General features: G+C 37.9%; 1 protein-coding gene across 1 annotated transcript in view; it reads right to left on the minus strand.

Moving 5' to 3' along the window:
- Window positions 1-18,422, minus strand: part of CLCA1 (chloride channel accessory 1) — a 34,943-nt gene extending 16,521 nt beyond the window's left edge. Inside the window, exons 1-5 of the mRNA XM_043460773.1 lie at window positions 18,209-18,422; window positions 12,633-12,773; window positions 12,317-12,464; window positions 9,768-9,873; window positions 5,138-5,315 (exon numbers count right to left, since the gene is read on the minus strand). Of these exons, the coding sequence (XP_043316708.1) occupies window positions 5,138-5,315; window positions 9,768-9,873; window positions 12,317-12,464; window positions 12,633-12,773; window positions 18,209-18,370 (735 nt within the window). The 5' untranslated portion in view covers window positions 18,371-18,422. The remainder of the gene's footprint in view (window positions 1-5,137; window positions 5,316-9,767; window positions 9,874-12,316; window positions 12,465-12,632; window positions 12,774-18,208) is intronic.
- Between the last annotated feature and the right edge of the window lie 519 nt (window positions 18,423-18,941).

The following is an 18,941-nucleotide window of genomic DNA, read 5'->3' on the forward strand; positions in this document are numbered from 1 at the left end:
CAGCTGTCTCCAAAATCCGGCTGGATGTCCCACAGGATCCTCAACCTCAGGTGTTCATAACTGAACTCATCACTTTTCCTTTGACTCTGCTCCTCTTCATCACCAAGTATTTCCTAACTTGATGCCACCACTATCTATTCAGTCACCTAAATCAGGAAACAGTTTTCCTTTCTTCTTTCCTCTACAGAATAACACCATCAATACATTTCACTCTCTCCCCAATACATCATCTTTTTCCCTTCTCCAATGGAATGTCCATCATTCAAGCGCTCATGGTTCCTCCCTCAACTACTGGAGTCTCCTATCTGATTTTTCCATACTGCTCTACTCCACAGCTAGCAGGGACATAGTCCTTATTTCTGTACTTAATATCTTTTTGCGGCTCATTATTGCTCACACACTACAGTCCAGACTACTTCACTTCACTTTATCCTCACTCTGGCTGTGCATCCCAAGGCTCTAATTTCCCTATTGCAGCCTAAAAGTGCTCAAAGTTGCCAGACTGTTTATATATCTCCATGTCTGCTCACCATTCCCACTATGTCGAGGAGTTCTTCCTATATCTTCTGCCTTATGAGCTCTACCTTCATGTTTCAGCCCCAAAAGTTATTTTCAAAATGTTTTCTCATTTTATACCCTTTCTGCAAAGAATTTCCACTCAACCTTGTGACCTCACAGTAACTTATAAGAAATTTCAATAAGGCCCCTTTAACATTATAGAGTACTTACTGAATGGATGAAAATTAATCTATCACAGAACCCTGTCTCATTAAATTTGCTTCGTCAAAACTTAGCCCTATATCTGACACACAATAAAAGCTCAATTTAAGTTTTTTTTTTTTTTAATGACATTTACCAATCTGTATGTCAGTGGTTTTTTAAAATCTACAGAATGGCAATAGTTGTTAGGCAAGAACTATAGGAGAACATATGCAATGGACAATACAAACACAGCCAGTAAATGATACTGTCTTCCCCTTTCTTAAGCTTTACATCCCTAGTATTTGGGGGATTTAAAAAGGAGGCTTAGTACACAAAAAAGGTATAAACTAATTCTTCCTCTCAGTGACTTTACATTATTATATTCAATTAAAACTCCTAAATATCTGGGATTCAAGTAATGTAGAAAGTCATCATTAGCTGGAAAACATTTCTTTTTCTCTTTATTTGTGTTTTTCAGAATGTTTTGGTAGTGTTTCCATATGATCATCCCTGGAGTAGGAAATGGCAAACCACTCCAGTATTCTTGACTAGAGAATTCCGTGGACAGAAGAGGCTGGTGGGCTACAGTCCATGGATTTGCAAAGAGTCAGACACAACTGAGCAATTAACAGTTTCACTTTCTGTATTATCATTATAGCTACTTTTTAATAAGGGAACCTGAAATACTTTTTTGTAAACCCCAAGCAGAGGCTCGCAAACCTGATTGTGCATCAACTTTAACTGTGACTAATTTAAAACAATATAGTCCCCCTTTTGGAAGTTTCTGAATTATCCTGGAAATAAACTACAAAGCCAGACTGAAGGATGGCCTTAGTGCACCACATTTTAAAAATTTATTTCAAAAACCACATTTAAAAAACTTATCTTTGTTAGGGCTTCCTTTGTGGCTCAGCTGGTAAAGAAACCGCCTGCAACGTGGGGACCTGGGTGATCCCTGGTTGGGAAGATCCCCTGGAGAAGGGAAAAGTTACCCACTCCAGTATTCTGGCCTGGAGAATTCCATGAACTGTACAGTCCATGGGATCACTAAGAGTCGGACATGACTGAGCAACCTTCACTTTCACTTTATTGTTATGGATAGACCCTTGCAAGTTACTACACTCTCATTCCAAAAAGAAAACATAATTTTGTGTAAAAGACTGGGAAGATAAGAGACATTCTGCACTCATGTCACTTAACTGATGCATTTACCTTAGTTCGTGCAAATTTGCTGCTGTATGGATGGCATCACTGACTCGATGGACATGAGTCTGAGTAAACTCCGGGAACTGGTGATGGACAGGGAGGCCTGGCGTGCTGCAACTCATGGGGTCGCAAAGAGTTGGACATGACTGAGTGGCTGAACTGAACTGATGTTTGGCATTAATAAAGATAATTTGTCAAGTTTATCTTATGACCAGCTGGTCATTTAAAAAATCATTAAGAAATGCAGATGATCTCTGACTCACAATGGTTCAACTTGCAATTTTTTGACTTTGTTATGGTGCAAAAGCAATACATGTTTGGTAGAAACCATACCTCAAATTTTGAATTTTGATCTTTTCCTGGGTTGTGGCATGCAATATGATACTCTCTGGTGATGGTGGCTAGTGGCATTGAGCTGTATGTAGCTCCTAGTGAACCAGATGATTGTGAGGGTAAATAACTAATGTACTTACAGCCATTCTGTCTTTTTACTTCCATACAGTATTCAATAAATTACAGGACACTTTCAACACCTTATTATACCACAGACTTTATGGTAGATTATTTTTCCCAGAAACTAAGGTAAATGTTCTGAGGATGCATGAGGCAGGCTGGGCTAAGTTAAGATGTTCGGTAGGTGAGGTATATTAAATGCATTTTCAACTTACAATAGGATGGAGGAAGATCTGTATTTTAAAACTACTTAAAACTATTAAAATTATGTACAAACCCCCTAATGGCACCAACATTCTTAAAAAGAAAGAAAATTTTAGTTAACAACCAAAAACAAATATGCAGGCTGAAAGATCTCTGAAAGTTAAAGACTACTGATCATGTCCTTATTACTCACACAAAAAAGTACCTGATCCCCCGGATGAATTTCTTATTTAACTAACTCTTGTGTTTGTCTGTCTTTAAGGATATTTGAGGTAGTTCTAAGCCATTAAACTAAAAGCTAGTGGAAGAGAGAAGACGGAGAGGCAAAAAAAAGAAAAAAATCAAAACAAAAAAACCAAAACTAAGCAAGGGATCTGCGGAAGATAGGACTTTATTCCTGATTATGTTCTCTTGTCTTGTCCAATTGAGAAAAGCTGCTCACTGTTGACTTGACTTGACTTGACATAGATTTAAGGGACTAGATCTGATAGACAGAGTGCCTGATGAACTATGGACAGAGGTTTGTGACATTGTACAGGAGACAGGGATCAACCAGCCCCAAGAAAAAGAAATGCAAAAAAGCAAAATGGCTGTCTGAGGAGGCCTTACAAATAGCTGTGAAAAGAAGAGAAGTGAAAAGCAAAGGAGAAAAGGAAATATATTCCCATTTGAATGCAGAGTTCCAAAGAATAGCAAGCAGAGATAAGAAAGCCTTCCTCAGCAATCAATGCAAAGAAATAGAGGAAAACAACAGAATGGTAAAGACTAGAGATCTCTTCAAGAAAATTAGAGATACCAAGGGAATATTTCATGCAAAGATGGGTTCGATAAAGGACAGATAAAGGCAGAAGATATTAAGAAGAGGTGGCAAGAATACATAGAAGAACTGTACAAAAAAGATCTTCATGACCCAGATAATCACGAAGGTGTGATCACTCACCTAGAGCCAAACATCCCAGAATGTGAAGTCATGTGGGCCTTAGGAAGTATCACTATGAACAAAGCTAGTGGAGGTGATGCTATTCCAGTTGAAATATTTAAAATCCTAAAAGATGATGCTGTGAAAGTGCTTCATTCAATATGTCAGCAAATTTGGAAAACTCAACAGTGGCCACAGGACTAGAAAACATCACTTTTCATTCCAATCCCAAAGAAAGGCAATGCCAAAGAATGCTCAAACTACCACACAATTGCACTCATCTCACATGCTGGTAAAGTAATGCTCAAAATTCTCCAAGCCAGGAGTCAGCAATACGTGAACTGTGAACTTCCAGATGTTCAAGCTGGTTTTAGAAAAGGCAGAGGAGCCAGAGATCAAATTGCCAACATTCACTGGATCATCAAAAAAGCAAGAGAGTTCCAGAAAAATATCTATTTCTGCTTTATTGACTATGCCAAAGCCTTTGACTGTGTGGATCACAATAAACTGTGGAAAATTTTGAAAGAGATAGGAATACAAGACCACCTGACCTGCCTCTTGAGAAACCTGTATGCAGGTCAGGAAAGAACAGTTAGAACTGGACATGGAACAACAGACTGATTCTAAATAGGAAAAGCACTACATCAAGGCTGTATATTGTCACCCTGCTTATTTAAGCTATATGCAGAGTACATCATGAGAAATGCTTTGCTGGATGAAGTACAAGCTGGAATCAAGATTGCTGGAAGAAATATCAATAACCTCAGATATGCAGATGACACCACCCTTATGGCAGAAAGTGAAGAACTAAAGAGCCTCTTGATGAAAGTGAAAGAGGATAGTGAGAAAGTTGGCTTAAAGCTCAACATTCAGAAAACTAAGATCATGGCATCCAGTCCCATTACTTCATGGGAAATAGATGGGAAACAGTGGCTGACTTTATTTTTTGGCCTCCAGAATCCCTGCAGATGGTGATTTCAGCCATGAAATTAAAAGATGCATACTCCTTGGAAGGATAGTTATGACTAACCTAGACAGCATATTAAAAAGCAGAGACATTGCTTTGTCAATAAAGGTCTGTCTAGTCAAGGCTATGGTTTTTCTAGTAGTCATGTATGGATGTGAGAGTTGGACTACAAAGAAAGCTTTGCCCAGAAGAATTAATGCTTTTGAACTGTGGTGTTGGAAAAGACTCTTGAGAGTCCTTTGGACTTCAAGGAGATCCAACCAGTCCAACCAGTCCATTCTAAAGGAAATCAGTCCTGCGTGTTCATTGGACGGACAGATGTTGAAGCTGAAACTCCAATATTTTGGCCACGTCATGTGAAGAGCTGACTCATTTAAAAAGACCCTAATGTTGGGAAAGATTGAAGGCAGGAGGAGAAGGGGAGGACAGAGGATGAGATGGTTGGATGGCATCACCGACTCAATGGACATGAGTTTGGGTAAACTTCGGGAGTTGGTGATGGATAGGGAGGCTTGGCGTGCTGCGGTTCATGGGGTCGCAAAGAGTTGGACTTGACTGAGCAACTGAACTGATACTGATACTGATACCTGACTTCCTAACATTTCACCCTCTCTTGCATCATCTGGGATAAAAACCTCACTAAATTCATGTCAAGAAAAAAAGAAGAAAAAGGATATGGCACTTACAGTATCAATACTTTGTGAGTACATTATGGAAGCCTTATCATTGTTACTCTGTTGAGGTATGAATTCACATCCTTCTTCATACAGTCCTGTTTTTCTGTCAGTTTTGCATGGTTGAGTGACACAGCTTCCTCCTTGACACTTCTGTATTACAGTTTTACCAGTAATATCTTCTGAACATCTGCAGGTTAGACATTTAAGTGAAATGATAATTTCAAAGTGTTGGACTCTGGTCAGTTTCTACAGACAGCATTGTTTATAATTTCCCTTTATAATTTAAGAAATAAATGTATCACCTTAAGTATTAAAATTATCAAATTCTCATCAGAGTAATTTTGTTTATCAGAAAGTATCTGAGGGGTTCCCAAAATGATATCAGAATGTGTTTCTATGCAGCAGAAAAGCTAAGGCTGTCTTACAGCCACTGTTAAGAATTAATAAGGATCAAAGTCCTAAGGCACTTCCTAATCTGGTCCTCTCATTCCTAGAAAATCAAGAGCTTCTTTCGTTTCTCTAGAAAGTTTTGCTGACATTTGTTTATTTGTTTGTTTGTTTTGATCCAGCTGGTTTATGTCATACACTTTTTGCATAGTTCTTGTGTGTTTATATAGGTATTTTAGATTTTTATTTATATGCTTATGAGTTTGTCACTATTGTGAATGGAGTACTTTTCCCCCACATCTTATTTTTTGAGTATATAAAAAACATATGAACATGGGAAATTTGGAAACTAGGAAGAGTATAAAGAAGAGAAGAAAAAATCATATCCCACTGTCAGAGATAAACTATTATTAATGTACTAAAGCATTTCCTTCTCTATGTATCAGCATAACATTCTATGTATAGCTTTACTGCCTGATCTTATAAAACTTAGTATTTCAGTACATTTAAATTGTAATGTATTATTATAATTCATAACATTCTTTCAAAATGTGATTTTAATAACTTCACATTTTGAAATTACAATGTGAATTTAGCCTAATTTACTTAATTTTTTTCCTCCATGAATTTTTCAGTGCTAAAAATAAAACTTCTGTGAATAAATGAAATTGGTGCATAACGTTTTGACTCTATTTCCAAGCTTGCTATGACTGACACCCAGAATAAATGGTCAGATTCAGAAATTTGAACATTTTAAAGCCTGTTGATAGAGCTCATTCTATATTTCCTTTAAAATGGATTGCTAAACATAAGATTAGTAGATCAAGAAATAGGAAAGAATTTTAGAGATTTGACATGTGTCATCAAATTGCTTTCCAGGAAGGTTATTCTAGTTTATTTCTCTGATAACCATCAATGAAAGCACTCATCCTGTTAGGAGAATCACACTAACTGAAACCATCCACCCTGGCCAGGCATCATAGTAACCATTTGCATGAGTTGCTTTATGACAGGAGGTCCTGGTAAGGAACACAAAACTAATAAGCCACCACCAACCAGAAGAGCTCAGGAAAAGTCAAAAGGAGACACCACCTGTCCAACCACCTCCCAGAATCCTTCTCTCTGGCATCCATCTTGGCTGAACAAGGCGTGCACCACCAGGAAGGACTCTGAGTCAGAATGATTTGCTAAAGACAACCTGGAAACTAATTCCATCACCATAAAACCCGCAACTGCAAGCCATGTGACAGAGCAGTTCTCCTGGGTTCCCTTATCCTACTGCTCTCCAGCCGGGTGCCCTTCCCCAATAAAATCTCTTGCTTTGTCAGCACATGCATCTCCTCGGACAATTCATCTCCAGGTGTTAGACAAGAGCCCAGTTTCGGGCCCTGGAAGGGGTCCCCCTTCCTGCAACAATCCCACTGACAGGCACTAGTACTAGGTAATAAACGATTATCATTTTTGTCAAATCTGCACCTCTTTGACTACTAATGTCTTAACATTTTTACATTTTTACTGGCCATTTTTATTTCTTCTTTTATATAGATTATTTTCTCTTGTGTCTATTTTTCTATTAGGGTGTTATTGTTTTCTTTTATCTGTTATAATGTTAAGCTTTTAAAAGGCTGTTTTTCAAAGATTTGCAAACATATTTTTCTGTTTTTTATTTTTAATTTAGTTTATGTTTGATTTATATGCCATAAAGTTTTTAATTTATATGTAGTCAAATTTATCATTCTTTTAGTTATGTCTTTTTTCAACTCTTGAATGCATAGAAAGACATTCACCATTTAGGAATTTGATATTTATTAATATACTTCTAGTTTTCATCATGGTTTTATTTTTTTATATTGAATAAGTTTATCCAGTTGAAAGAGAGTCTATTAATTTTTTCCTCACATAGTTAAAAATTGTCCTGACATCTAAAGAAATCTTGTCTTTCCTTGTGGATTTATAATTCTAGCTATATCAAATAGTAAATTATTGTGAGTCTACTAGTTTGCATTGTTTTAATTAATGTAGCTTTATTGTATATTTAAAATTCAACAAGAAAATTTTCCTTTATTATTATCCTTTTTCAAAAAATGTTTGCAGCTACTATCTACTGGATAAGCTCAGGGTCTTTAAAATGAGGTAAAAATAGAAATGTTTTGACTAGAGTTTCATAAGACCTATATATTAATTTGGATTGAATTTAAATATTCCATGAATTTAAAATATCTCAGTTAATCTTAATTTTCTTTTAAGTTCTTTAGAAGGATTTTGTGTTATGGTTTTCTTCAGATGTAACTTTCACATTTCTTAGAGTTTTCTTCAAATATATCTGGTTGCCTTATTGACTTCTCTTGTCAATTTTAATTTCTCTTTTTCCCTTCAGGCTTTCAAAGTGGATCACTTTATCATCTGCCTAGAAGCAATTTTTTCTCTCTCATTCTAGTAGCCCCTGTTTTTTTAACCTTCCCAACACATTATTGCATTGGCTACAACTTTCTAAAAATGATAATTTCTAGTAGTTCCCATTCTTATCATATTCCTGGGAATGTTTAGTTATTCCCTGTTAAATATTATGTAGGCAGTTGGCTTTCAATTGATGTTCTGCTTCATATTAAGGAAGCCTTCTATTATGGGTAATACTGTCATTTCTGTAGTTGTTTCTAAGTCTTAGAAGTAATAAAGAATTGGTAGATAAGCAATAAATGCTATTTGTATGTTATAACAAAATTTATTGTTAAGAGGACATGGTAATTATGTCAGTTTTGCAAAATGTTATCTGTGGAAGGATGAAAATGATGTATAGATACTTTTTAGAATATCCCTTAGAAAGAATATATACTAACCAGCTTTTCTCTCAAGGGGAATATAGTTTCTATCTGGAAGCATAGCAAGAAGTGGGAAAGGCAGATGTCAGGGCTGAATGTCATCTGTGGGCTGAGATTTGAGAGGTTCACTTAACATGATCTCATCGACAGAGTGACACTGGGGAATGGATTCTATAGTGTGTGGAGGGAACAAGCCAAAGGAATCGGGTAGACTGTGTGTGGCTCTGGGAGGTACTTAGTATCTTTTTATACATAAAGTGACATAAGAGGAGAGAAAATGTCAAATGACAGAATTTGAGTATACTAAAGAAAAGGGAAAGCAGAAAGCAGTGATGCTGCTATGGGAGAAAGGGGAAGCCAAGGCAGAGTTCTGAATTTCATGCAGCTTCCTTTGGAAACTGTGCTGGGTAGACAGTAACCAAACCAAAGCTGAGTGCATCTCCTTAAAGAACCATCATGGGAGTAGAACTAGAAGCAAAAGTGAAGAGCGGTGTTGCCCCAGCTCTAGTCTTTTAAAAGAGGCTGTTGTTTTCAACTGAGGTATAAATGTGCAAGCTTATCAAATTCCTTTTCAGAATCTGTTGGAATAATTTTCTTTTTTCCTTGATATACTATATTAATTACTTACCTATTATCATAGCATTTTCTGATATCTGGAAGATATCCTTCTTGGCCTTGGTGTGTTTGTTATTCCTATATAATATTAGTCCAGGTGTGACTTACTATGCTTTTATTTGTAATCTTTTTGGAAAGCTGTATCTACACAATTCTTATGCATCCCATATGTCGGGTTTTAGTATCTGAATTATGCCACTTGTCTAAAATGAATTGGGAAGCTCCCTATCCTTTATATTTGTACAAAAGCAGTTTATTCCCTGAAACTTTTTATTCCAAGAACTTACCTATAAAATTACAGAAGCCAGGGTACTTTTTTTTTTTTTTTTTGCCAGGGTACTTTCTAAGTATTTGGTTTGCTTTCTACTGACACCATACAGGGTTTTATTCAAATTGGGAGAGATTTTGTTTTGTTTTAATGTTTGGACTGTCTTTCAGCTAAGTTCACCAGTGTCTCTCAGACCCATTCATTCTGATATAGTTCACACAGATACTATTCTACCTGCAAGGCACTGAAGCTTTTTGTCTCTGATTATGAGACAGGAAGATGGAGATCCTGAACGTAGAACCTATGAATTTCTTCTAGTTGTACACACACACACAAAGAGGCAAATGATTTATGGTTGCAGAGTAGAGAATTCATCTAAGGCACTTGTAAAGTGAACAAAAGTAGTAGTTTTATGGGAAGCTGAAAGAGAAGACACTAAGAATGAAAGAGGAAAATATGATAAAAGGCTGATATTTTAAAAATATTCAATTCAAGACAAAATTGGTTGCAATTTAAAACAGTTTGGGAAAATTAATCAAAATATACATACATTACTGGTTTGAGTTTTCTTTTGGATAGGTAGAATTTCTGGTCATTATTATACTCATTAAATACTCCCCATCGTAGATGAGCCCATTCATGGACAAATGCCCTTCCTGTGAAAAAATGTTTTAAACACCTAATTACAATAAGAATGGCAAAATTACCCTCTTAAATTCAGAGAAAGTGATTCTTCTGAAAATTATTATGCTTTGCTTTTTTAAGTTAAAGATTTAATTTGATATGACAATTGTACATTTCTATAAATATGGCTACTTATTTTGGATTATCAAGTGCTAATCAGGCACTTAGTAAGTACCAGGAAGCTATTCATTCAAAGGTAAAACAAGTGCCCTGTGCTAACATATCTCATGGTCTAGCAGATGACACACATCATTTTAGATAACTAAAATCTTTAGGGGTGCAAGTGTAATGATGGAGATCAGCACAGGCTGACCTAGGGCAGCCAAGAAGGTCCTTCTTCCTAATGACCCAAATGTGGACAGATCTCAAGGTCTGCCTACTCCACATCGGCCTTTTTGCTTTGACCTATTCTCACCCTGCCCGTCTCATCGCCACTTACTCCTGAACTACTGTGACACTCACCCAGCTGGCTCCATGCCTCCAGTCTTCAATGACTTACCCTTGGTGCTAGGGGTTAAGTTAACTTTTCAACATGCATACAAGGTCCCTGATGATTCAGGCCTTGTTCCTCTAGGCAGCCATATTTCTTGCTGTTCTCCACCCACTTCAAGAACTCCATAATGACAATGGATTCCTGAACCCCTTTTAGTTTCGAGAGTCACACCATATTCTTGCTCATCTCTGATCATTTTTACATATTTTTCCTCTGCTTGGAATACAACCTCCCTATCTCTGACTGGTAGATAACTCCTACTCTTCTTTCAAAATTAAGCTTATATCCAGATAGAAGCCTTCTCTGACATCCTCAAACTAATTCAGGTACCCCTCCTTTTTCACTTTCATTATATTCCATTATGGCATTTGTCATGTTATATTGTCATTGTTTATTTGCCAGTCTCTCACTATAGACTCTCGTCTCCATGAAAACAGGTACCATGACTTCCTTGTCATGTCTTGGCCCATATTGTCTAGAACTTAATTAATCTAGAACTTAATTGGTACTTAGTAAATTTGTTATATTTGGATGAATATTAGTGACCTATGTACCGGTCAGTTTTTCTGAAATGTAAATTCCAAGGTAGGCTGAATTCGGAGGATTAAGCGAGGAGGTGCATGTTTAGTAAGCCCTGGTATCTCACATTAAGGATTTTAGGTTGCTCTAGGCGTTGAGGAATAACTGATGGCCTCTTAAAGATAGGGGAGATTGTGAAGGAGTAGTCATGGAGTCAGGATACAAAAAGGAGAAAGTATAAAGGAATGGCATTGTATAAGGTGATCTTGATGACTGGAGTGGGCTCAGGAGTGGGAAGGAACAGCTTAAGCTGATAAGTAAATCAATCAATTGGTAAGTAAATCAATTCAACACATAGTTATTGAGCCATACGTTGGGAATTTTCTGTTTCCGTTATGGAGATGTTGTAAAAGAGGTGTGTTGGTTAGACAATCCTCTCTGTTAAGGTCTGTAAAAGTGCTCTAGTGTGTTTGGGGTGGGACATGCAGGCAGCAACGCTCTTTTGTTTGCTTGTTTTCTCTGCCTTGCCTATTTAAAGGAAAAAAATTAAAATGGTTCTAATATTTTTTTTTCATTTGTTTTTATTAGTTGGAGGCTAATTACTTTACAATATTGTAGTGGTTCTAATATTTTTAAGATAATAAAGAAACCTAGTTGTTAGTTAACCTAATTAGTTAATATTAATCACACTTTATTATCCTTGAAAAGTACATATTGTATATATGCCACTGCTGATTTCTTTTAATATTTTATCCCAAGATTGCTCTGTTTGGTTCATATGAAAATGATAAATGATATTTTGTGAAGGAAATGTTGACTTTTTTTCTTTAGTCAGATATTTGTCAGAGCTGAACATCAAGGCTATTCTGTCTGGTACTCAAAGTGTGGTCCAAGGTCAGGCAGTATCAGCATCACCTGGGAGCCTGTTAAAATGCAGATCCTTGAGTCCTACCCCACACCTACTGAATCAAAATCATTTTAACAATCCATTTATAATCTGAATGCACATTAAAGTCTGAAAACATTATGTGTCTGCCATATGTTTTGGCCATACCTGAATTGCAGACAGGAGATTTAATTTGTTCAGGTGTCTTCCCACAGAACCATAGGAACCTAACATCACATTAATTAAACTATTTAATCAGAGTTATTATCTGATAACTGAGTATCTGAAAATTAAAAATATTACATTTATACACATATATTTGCAGGATATGAATAAAATAAATCTCTAACTGAAAAATGCACTATTCTGAATCTGTTTTATGTGAAAAAAGCAGGCTATAATAGTCTATTTGGCTTTTATGTTCTTATTCAGAAAGATAATGCTATTGTTGATCTATTTGCAACATAGTAAAATTATTAAATTATTACATAGCAGAATATTTCATCTCTACCCATACCTTGTGGTCCATACTGAGGCAACTTTTTTCCAGCTAGGAAGTCAGGAGTGAGATAAATTCTATCACCCTTTTCTCCACAACCTCCCATCTGCTCAGTATAAGGTCCATCGTTACCTGGTGGATTAGGTTCAGCAACCAGAACATCAGCCTGAAATTTAAGAAAAATTTTTCATCATTAGAAAATTTCAGCAAATAAACTGACCTTATTCACAGCAGACTCTACTGAAACAATTTTATTTGATTCTAGAATATTTTGATAAAAGAATCTAAGTCACAAAATAAAACTAAATTTGAAAAAAGAAGTTAATATTCTTACATTTTTGTAGGTCTCAAGTTTGGGTTTCACATATTCAGGTTTTGTTTTCCAATTTTCAGGAATCAAAATGGCAACATTTTTGAAGTAGAATCTTTTTTCTGTAGCTTCAAACAGATATGGAGATGCATCGGTCACCATATCCTGGGGGGGTGGAGAATAAAATATAAAGAAGCATGCTTAATGACAGAAAAAAAGATGAAATCACCAATTATTCCAATTTATAATTGTATTTCACATTTCCAGAAACTGGCTTATTGAGCTAAGAAAAGGAGATTATTTTGTTAATAATAGTAGCTAGCCTTTTTTGATATTTTTACTGCATGCTCTGTGTCACAGTATAATAGTTGACAATGAAGACTTCAGAAGCAGGCGCTAATCCTGGCTCACCACTTATGGTGGGACATCAGAAATTTCCCTGAGAGAATTCCCTGGTGATCCAAAGGTTAGGAGTCGGCACTTTCACTGCTGGGGACTGGGTTCCATCCCTGGCTGGGGGACTAGGATCCCACAAGCCACCTGGTGTGGCCAAAGAGAAAAAAGAAATGTCCTAAACTGCTCTTGAGCCTGTTTCCCCATTTATAAGATGGAAAATATTACAGAGAGCAGCCCATAAGGTTGTTGTGAGGATCAAATGAAGTCAAGAAAGCATTTGGAACCATGTTTAGTTAGCACAAATGCTTATTAAATATTAGCTCTTAGTTTCATTTCATACGATCCTTTAAAGATCAATGAACCTTTAAAGGAGAAACAGAATTAGAGAGTATTAGTCTCAACATCTCACACCAAGTAGTAGTGAAAAGAAACTCAAATTAAAATAAATACAACTTCAACACCTCCTGTAATAATTGTATTGTTGTTGTTTAGTTGCTAAGTCGTATCTGACTCTTTGTGACCCTATGGACTGTAGCAAGGTCAGGCTCCTCTGTCCATGGTATTCTCTAGGCGAGAATACTGGAGTGGGTTGCTATTTCCTTCTCCAGGGGATCTTCCTGACCCAGGGATCGAATCCTAGTCTCCTACATTGATAGGCGGATTCTTAACCACGGAGCTACCAGGGAAGCCCAAATGTTATGATAGTGTTTGTTTTTAGTATAATACTAAGTACTAGATACAACGAAGTGGCATAAGTATATAATCTCTTTTCAAATTATGCCTAACTTTATTTCCCTAAAGAAAAAGAGCTGTAGTGTTAAATTATAAATGCCTGTTTCCCTGAAATGCATCATGACAAGACAGTAGAAGGGATATTACAAGATATTTAATATAGAAAGGGAAATTGGTACTATTAGGGCTGAAAATCACTGAAAAATGCAAAAATGGGTGTAGACAGAGGAAAGAAGATTGAAGACTGAGCATTCAGAAGTGGGAAGAGGAAGAGCCAGCAAAGGAAACTCAGAAGGAGCAGCCGGTGCAGGGGAAGGAGATCGGGAGGCATGGGAGAGCATTTCAAGAAGGAGAGAGTGGCCATCAGAATTAAACGCTGCTGAGCAATCAAGGAAGATGAGGACTAAAAACTGAGCAATGAATTTGGCAACCTGAGTGAGCCATTTTGTGGAATGGAGATGACAGCTCTATATGAGTGAATTCAATAGGGTGGGAGGTGATGAAGCAGAGGCAATGAAAACAGCAGGTCAAGAAATGTTTCTACAAATTAAAAGGAAATCAAGAAATGAAGCAGTAGTTGAAGGAAGATTTTGGGCAAGGGAGGTTTGTTTTGTTTTGAATGGGAACTATTATAACATATGTATGTGCTAGTGGGGAAAAAAAACAAAGCATATAATTCAAGAGGGGAAAAAAGAGATCATTGCTGGAGGAGAGTCCTTACTGGAACAGACCAGAGAGGTGAGACATTGATGCCTAGACATCTAATTCTAGGGGTGGCCTTAGAAGCAGAGACAGTGCATCACTATTAGGGAAAATAGTACTTCTGTATTGATGCAGGAGTAAATCCTGTTTTGCTACTTCTTGGGGATAAACTAGGGGAATTTATCTCTCTGAGCCTCAGTTTCTGTCTTTTCAAATGGTAATGATAATAGTTGCCTTGCTAGTTTAAAAAAAGCTCTCAAAACGATTTGCTTCTCCTTCTACCACAAAAGCCAGATTTTGAACAACTGCTAGGAAAATTTAATATTGTATCACTTTTTAAATAAAAATATTGAATCAGTATCACCAAAAAGTTGAAAAATAAGTATAAAACTTCCTACGTTCGAATATCATATTACAATTTAACTTGTGAAATGTAAATGTTCAGTGTCTCCTAGGAAGATAACTAAGCAGCATGAAATGTCTTGTCTTCTATGTTTTATTTGGAGAAGGCAATGGCAACCCACTCCAGTACTCTTGCCTGGAAAATCCCATGGATGGAGGAGCCTGGTAGGCTGCAGTCCATGGGGTCGCGAAGAGTCGGACACGACTGAGCGACTTCCCTTTCACTTTTCACTTCCACACATTGGAGAAGGAAATGGCAACCCACTCCAGTGTTCTTGCCTGGAGAATCCCAGGGACGGGGGAGCCTGGTGGGCTGCCGTCTATGGGGTCGCAGAGTCGGACACGACTGAAGTGACCTAGCAGCAGCAGCAGCTATGTTTTATTAGAAACATTAAGGAGGAATCTTTGACATCTGTTTCATATTTTGAGAAAGTGACCTCATATCCAAATAGTTGAGTTTTTGAGGTTTGAAGAACATTAAGGATGAAATTTATATGAAGCACTGGTAATTCCTGAAGAACAGGGATAATATACTGTTGACCACCGAATTCCTGGTACCTGACATAATGTGAATGCTCTGTAAATAAATGTTCGTGGGACTAACGAACAAATGAGTGAATGAAGAGGTTACGATGAGGGGCAAACTGCCCAGGAGTGCCAAGACAGGAGGTGCTTGGGCTCCCATGCATTGAGGAGACCCCAGCTACTCCCACTGTGCGTGTGTTAAGGCGGCGCGAGGGGGAGAGAGCTTCTTGACCCTCACTCCGTTTTATGAAGAGTGCTCGCACCGCTTCCGCAGTACGGGCCAGAGTCGGGGGAGCTGCTGCAGCGCCACCTGCTGGTATTGAGTGGAGTACCTTTCGGACGGCCCTGCTGAAGCAGGTATTTAAGAACTGACTTAGAGGGTTCTGCTCACACAAGGACACCAAGGGGAGAGTCTCCCCAAAATGCAGAGAACTGAGGGATGATCAGCAAGGTGGCAAAGCCCACAATGAGGTCCCTTGACAGATCTGAAACATCAAACAGGGATTCACTTTTATTAACTACCCAGGGACTCTTGAGCACACTGTTGTCCTTAAAAGTGTTCCTGTGACAAGGTAACTGCGGAAACCAACTTCTCTCATACCCAACTCGTTTAGGACCATGCCAGAAAACCAACTGAATAATAGTAGTGAGAAGTGTATTTCTCAGGAGGAACCCTCAAAGAGAGTGAAGTGAATGTCCTTTTGCTTTTTCTCTCAGTTCAGTTCAGTTGCTCAGTCATGTCCGACTCTTTGTGACCCCACGGACTGCAGCAAGCCAGGCCTCCCTGTCCATCACCAACTCCTAGAGTTTACTCAAACTCATGTCCAATGAGTCGGTGATGCCATCCAACCATCTCATCCTCTGTCATCCCCTTCTCCTCTCACCTTCAATCTTTCCCAGCATCAGGGTCTTTTCAAATGAGTCAGTTCTTCTCCTCAGATGGCCAAAGCACCGAATAAATACAAATTACCATTGTCATTATAGATAAGGCATTTGTGGCTCCTTTTCATATGTTCCTGAGGACTGCTCACTGTCCAGCCAGAGACAGAAACATGCTGGTCACATTTTTCTCCCAACTTTCCTTGTCTGTTGCTCCAGTGGCTGCTTCATTTTTGCTAATGCTATTTCTAAGTTTGTTGTTCAGTTGACCAGTCATATCTGACTCTTTGCGACCTCATGGACTGCAGCATGCCAGGCCTCCCTGTTCCTTACCATCTTCAAAGTTTGCCCAAGTTCATGTCCATTGCATCGGACATGATAGCATCCAGTCATCTCCTCCTCTGATGCCTTTTTCTCCTTCTGCCCTCAATCTTTCCCACCATCAAGGACTTTTCCAATGAGTCGTCAGTTCCCATCAGATGAACAAAACACTGGAGCTTCAGCTTTAGCATCAGTCCTTCCAGTGAGTATTCAGGGTTAATTTCCCTAAGATTGACTGGTTTGATCTTCTTACTAGAGATAACCAAAGACTCACCTAATGTTTCTGATTGTTTAGAGATTTCAAAAGGCATGGATTTCCCTTTCACTGATAGCAATAATATCTGATGGTCTTCTGGTTTGAACAGGTGAACTTCCCCTCCTCTTCAATCACTGCACTTTGCTAACCCCAAACTCCTCTGGTGGTTGAGATAGTTCTCTCCCCTAACTCCTCTTTCTGGGTTTTCACTTGTTCAGAGCAAGAAACCTTTTGAGGCAACCCTTGGGGCCCTTGTACTATTAGCTTCTGAGTTTACACAGAGGAACTTTTCCCAGAAACAAGTCTCAGTCCTTTTGGCTTGGTAAGAAATGATGAGCCTTTTCCATCTAAGATTAAAAGGAGGCCTGGGGACTGATGAATTGCCTACCATTTGTTGAGCTCTTAATATGTACCAGGCATTCTGCATACATTTTTAAAGGTCTTCTAAGTTTTTGAGAAAATTTTAGACTTACAGATGAGACATGCAAAAAACGTATAGAGTTCCCATATACCCTTCATCCAACTTCCCTTATATGTGTGAATTGATAATCCTCACAAAGTCCTGTGAGGAAAATATTTATTATTTTCCCCATTTTGTAGACCAGTACTTTTGCCCATTATACAGTACTACCTCTGGGTGAGCTACAGTCACTTTTCAGGCTTGGCTTTTATAAGACATTTCCTTCTTATTCTTTGCTGTTTGCTGTTGTACAAAACCTCTCTAGTCCCTCCATCTTACAGCAGTTAGATGCCTCTATGTGGACAGGAAGAGTCCTCTTCCCTAATTTCCCTCCCCCTACAGAAGAAGCAACAAGTGAAATGAGGCTGCTCAGCAGCCCTGAGAAGACACCTTGTGTTGGGCCTGGCAAAATGTAGGATTTCCTCCCATTGGAAGGGTCAGGTTTGTTCTTAAGTCAGAGATTAAGATTTGCATCTTGGACTCCTATATTAGAATCACAGGGAAAGGAGGGTTTAATCAGGAGAATAAAAGGAGACTCTGATAGGAACCAATGGTAAAATCAGACAAAGGAATTACCCTCTGCACATTTCATAATATCTGCCAAATATAGTTGGCTCTGCCTTGGTGTAGAACTAAATAATTTTCAATGAAGTCATCTACAGCCAAGAAGTAGAGATATCATTTAGTAAGTGCCAACAGTATATCAAGCTCTGAATTATATGTATTGCATATATTATCTCCTCCCTCAGAAGAATCATAATGGTTGTGTTATTATTTCCATTTTATAGCTGAAGAAATGCAACCACAGATATTTAAAAAAAACTTTCCAGTGTCACACAGTTGGAATTAGAGAACTCATGTTTGCTCTATCAATATATTATGCTTAATTTTTCAAAACAGCATGAATAGTTACCATTTCAGACTTACCTCTATATGTTGGATGAGTGTTTCATCTTCTGGTACATTAGGGTCAATTGCAATGACAATGCCTTCATAGCCATTATTATTCAGCTGAATGAGTGAATCACTCAGGGCCCCTTCCAGAAGGTGAAGGACCAAGATGAAAACAGAATTCTTAAATGACCCCATTGCTGTACATCTCCCTTTGAGTTCTCTCTTTGGAAAATGTTGGTTATGGAGGCATCTTTCCTTACCCCTATATATATGAATATACAGACACACATTTTTCCAATTTATCAACAGTGGTTTATTGCAGGACTTTAACCTCTTGACCCCAAATTGTTTCACTATTTGCACTTGTCTTCACTATGATGAATGATAACTATATCTTGGTCTCAAATTCTGTTTACTTTTAAATATTTTATTTTGAGAGGAATGTTAGCCTTGCCTTCACCTTTGGCAGTTGCTGGGATTGAGGGTGGGGAGCCACATCCGGTTCCCGGGAAGAACTCACAGCTGACAAGCAGCTTTACCATTGAAAGATGTTTGCTTCTTACAAATGTTTGCCCAGTCAGGGACACTGACCCACCCAACACCACCCTCTAACCCCTGCCTGCCCAGTGGAAGCCTGACTGTTCTGTGTATTTGATACGTATTCATTAAGTATAAACCATATTTCCAATTATCCCTCAAAATGGTCTTTATTTTTATCCTCTTTGATCTTTACATAACCTCAGCACCCCTTATTACTCTCTTAGAC

Source organism: Cervus canadensis, chromosome 2 (assembly GCF_019320065.1).
Source record: "Cervus canadensis isolate Bull #8, Minnesota chromosome 2, ASM1932006v1, whole genome shotgun sequence".
Classification (NCBI taxonomy): Eukaryota; Metazoa; Chordata; class Mammalia; order Artiodactyla; family Cervidae; genus Cervus; species Cervus canadensis.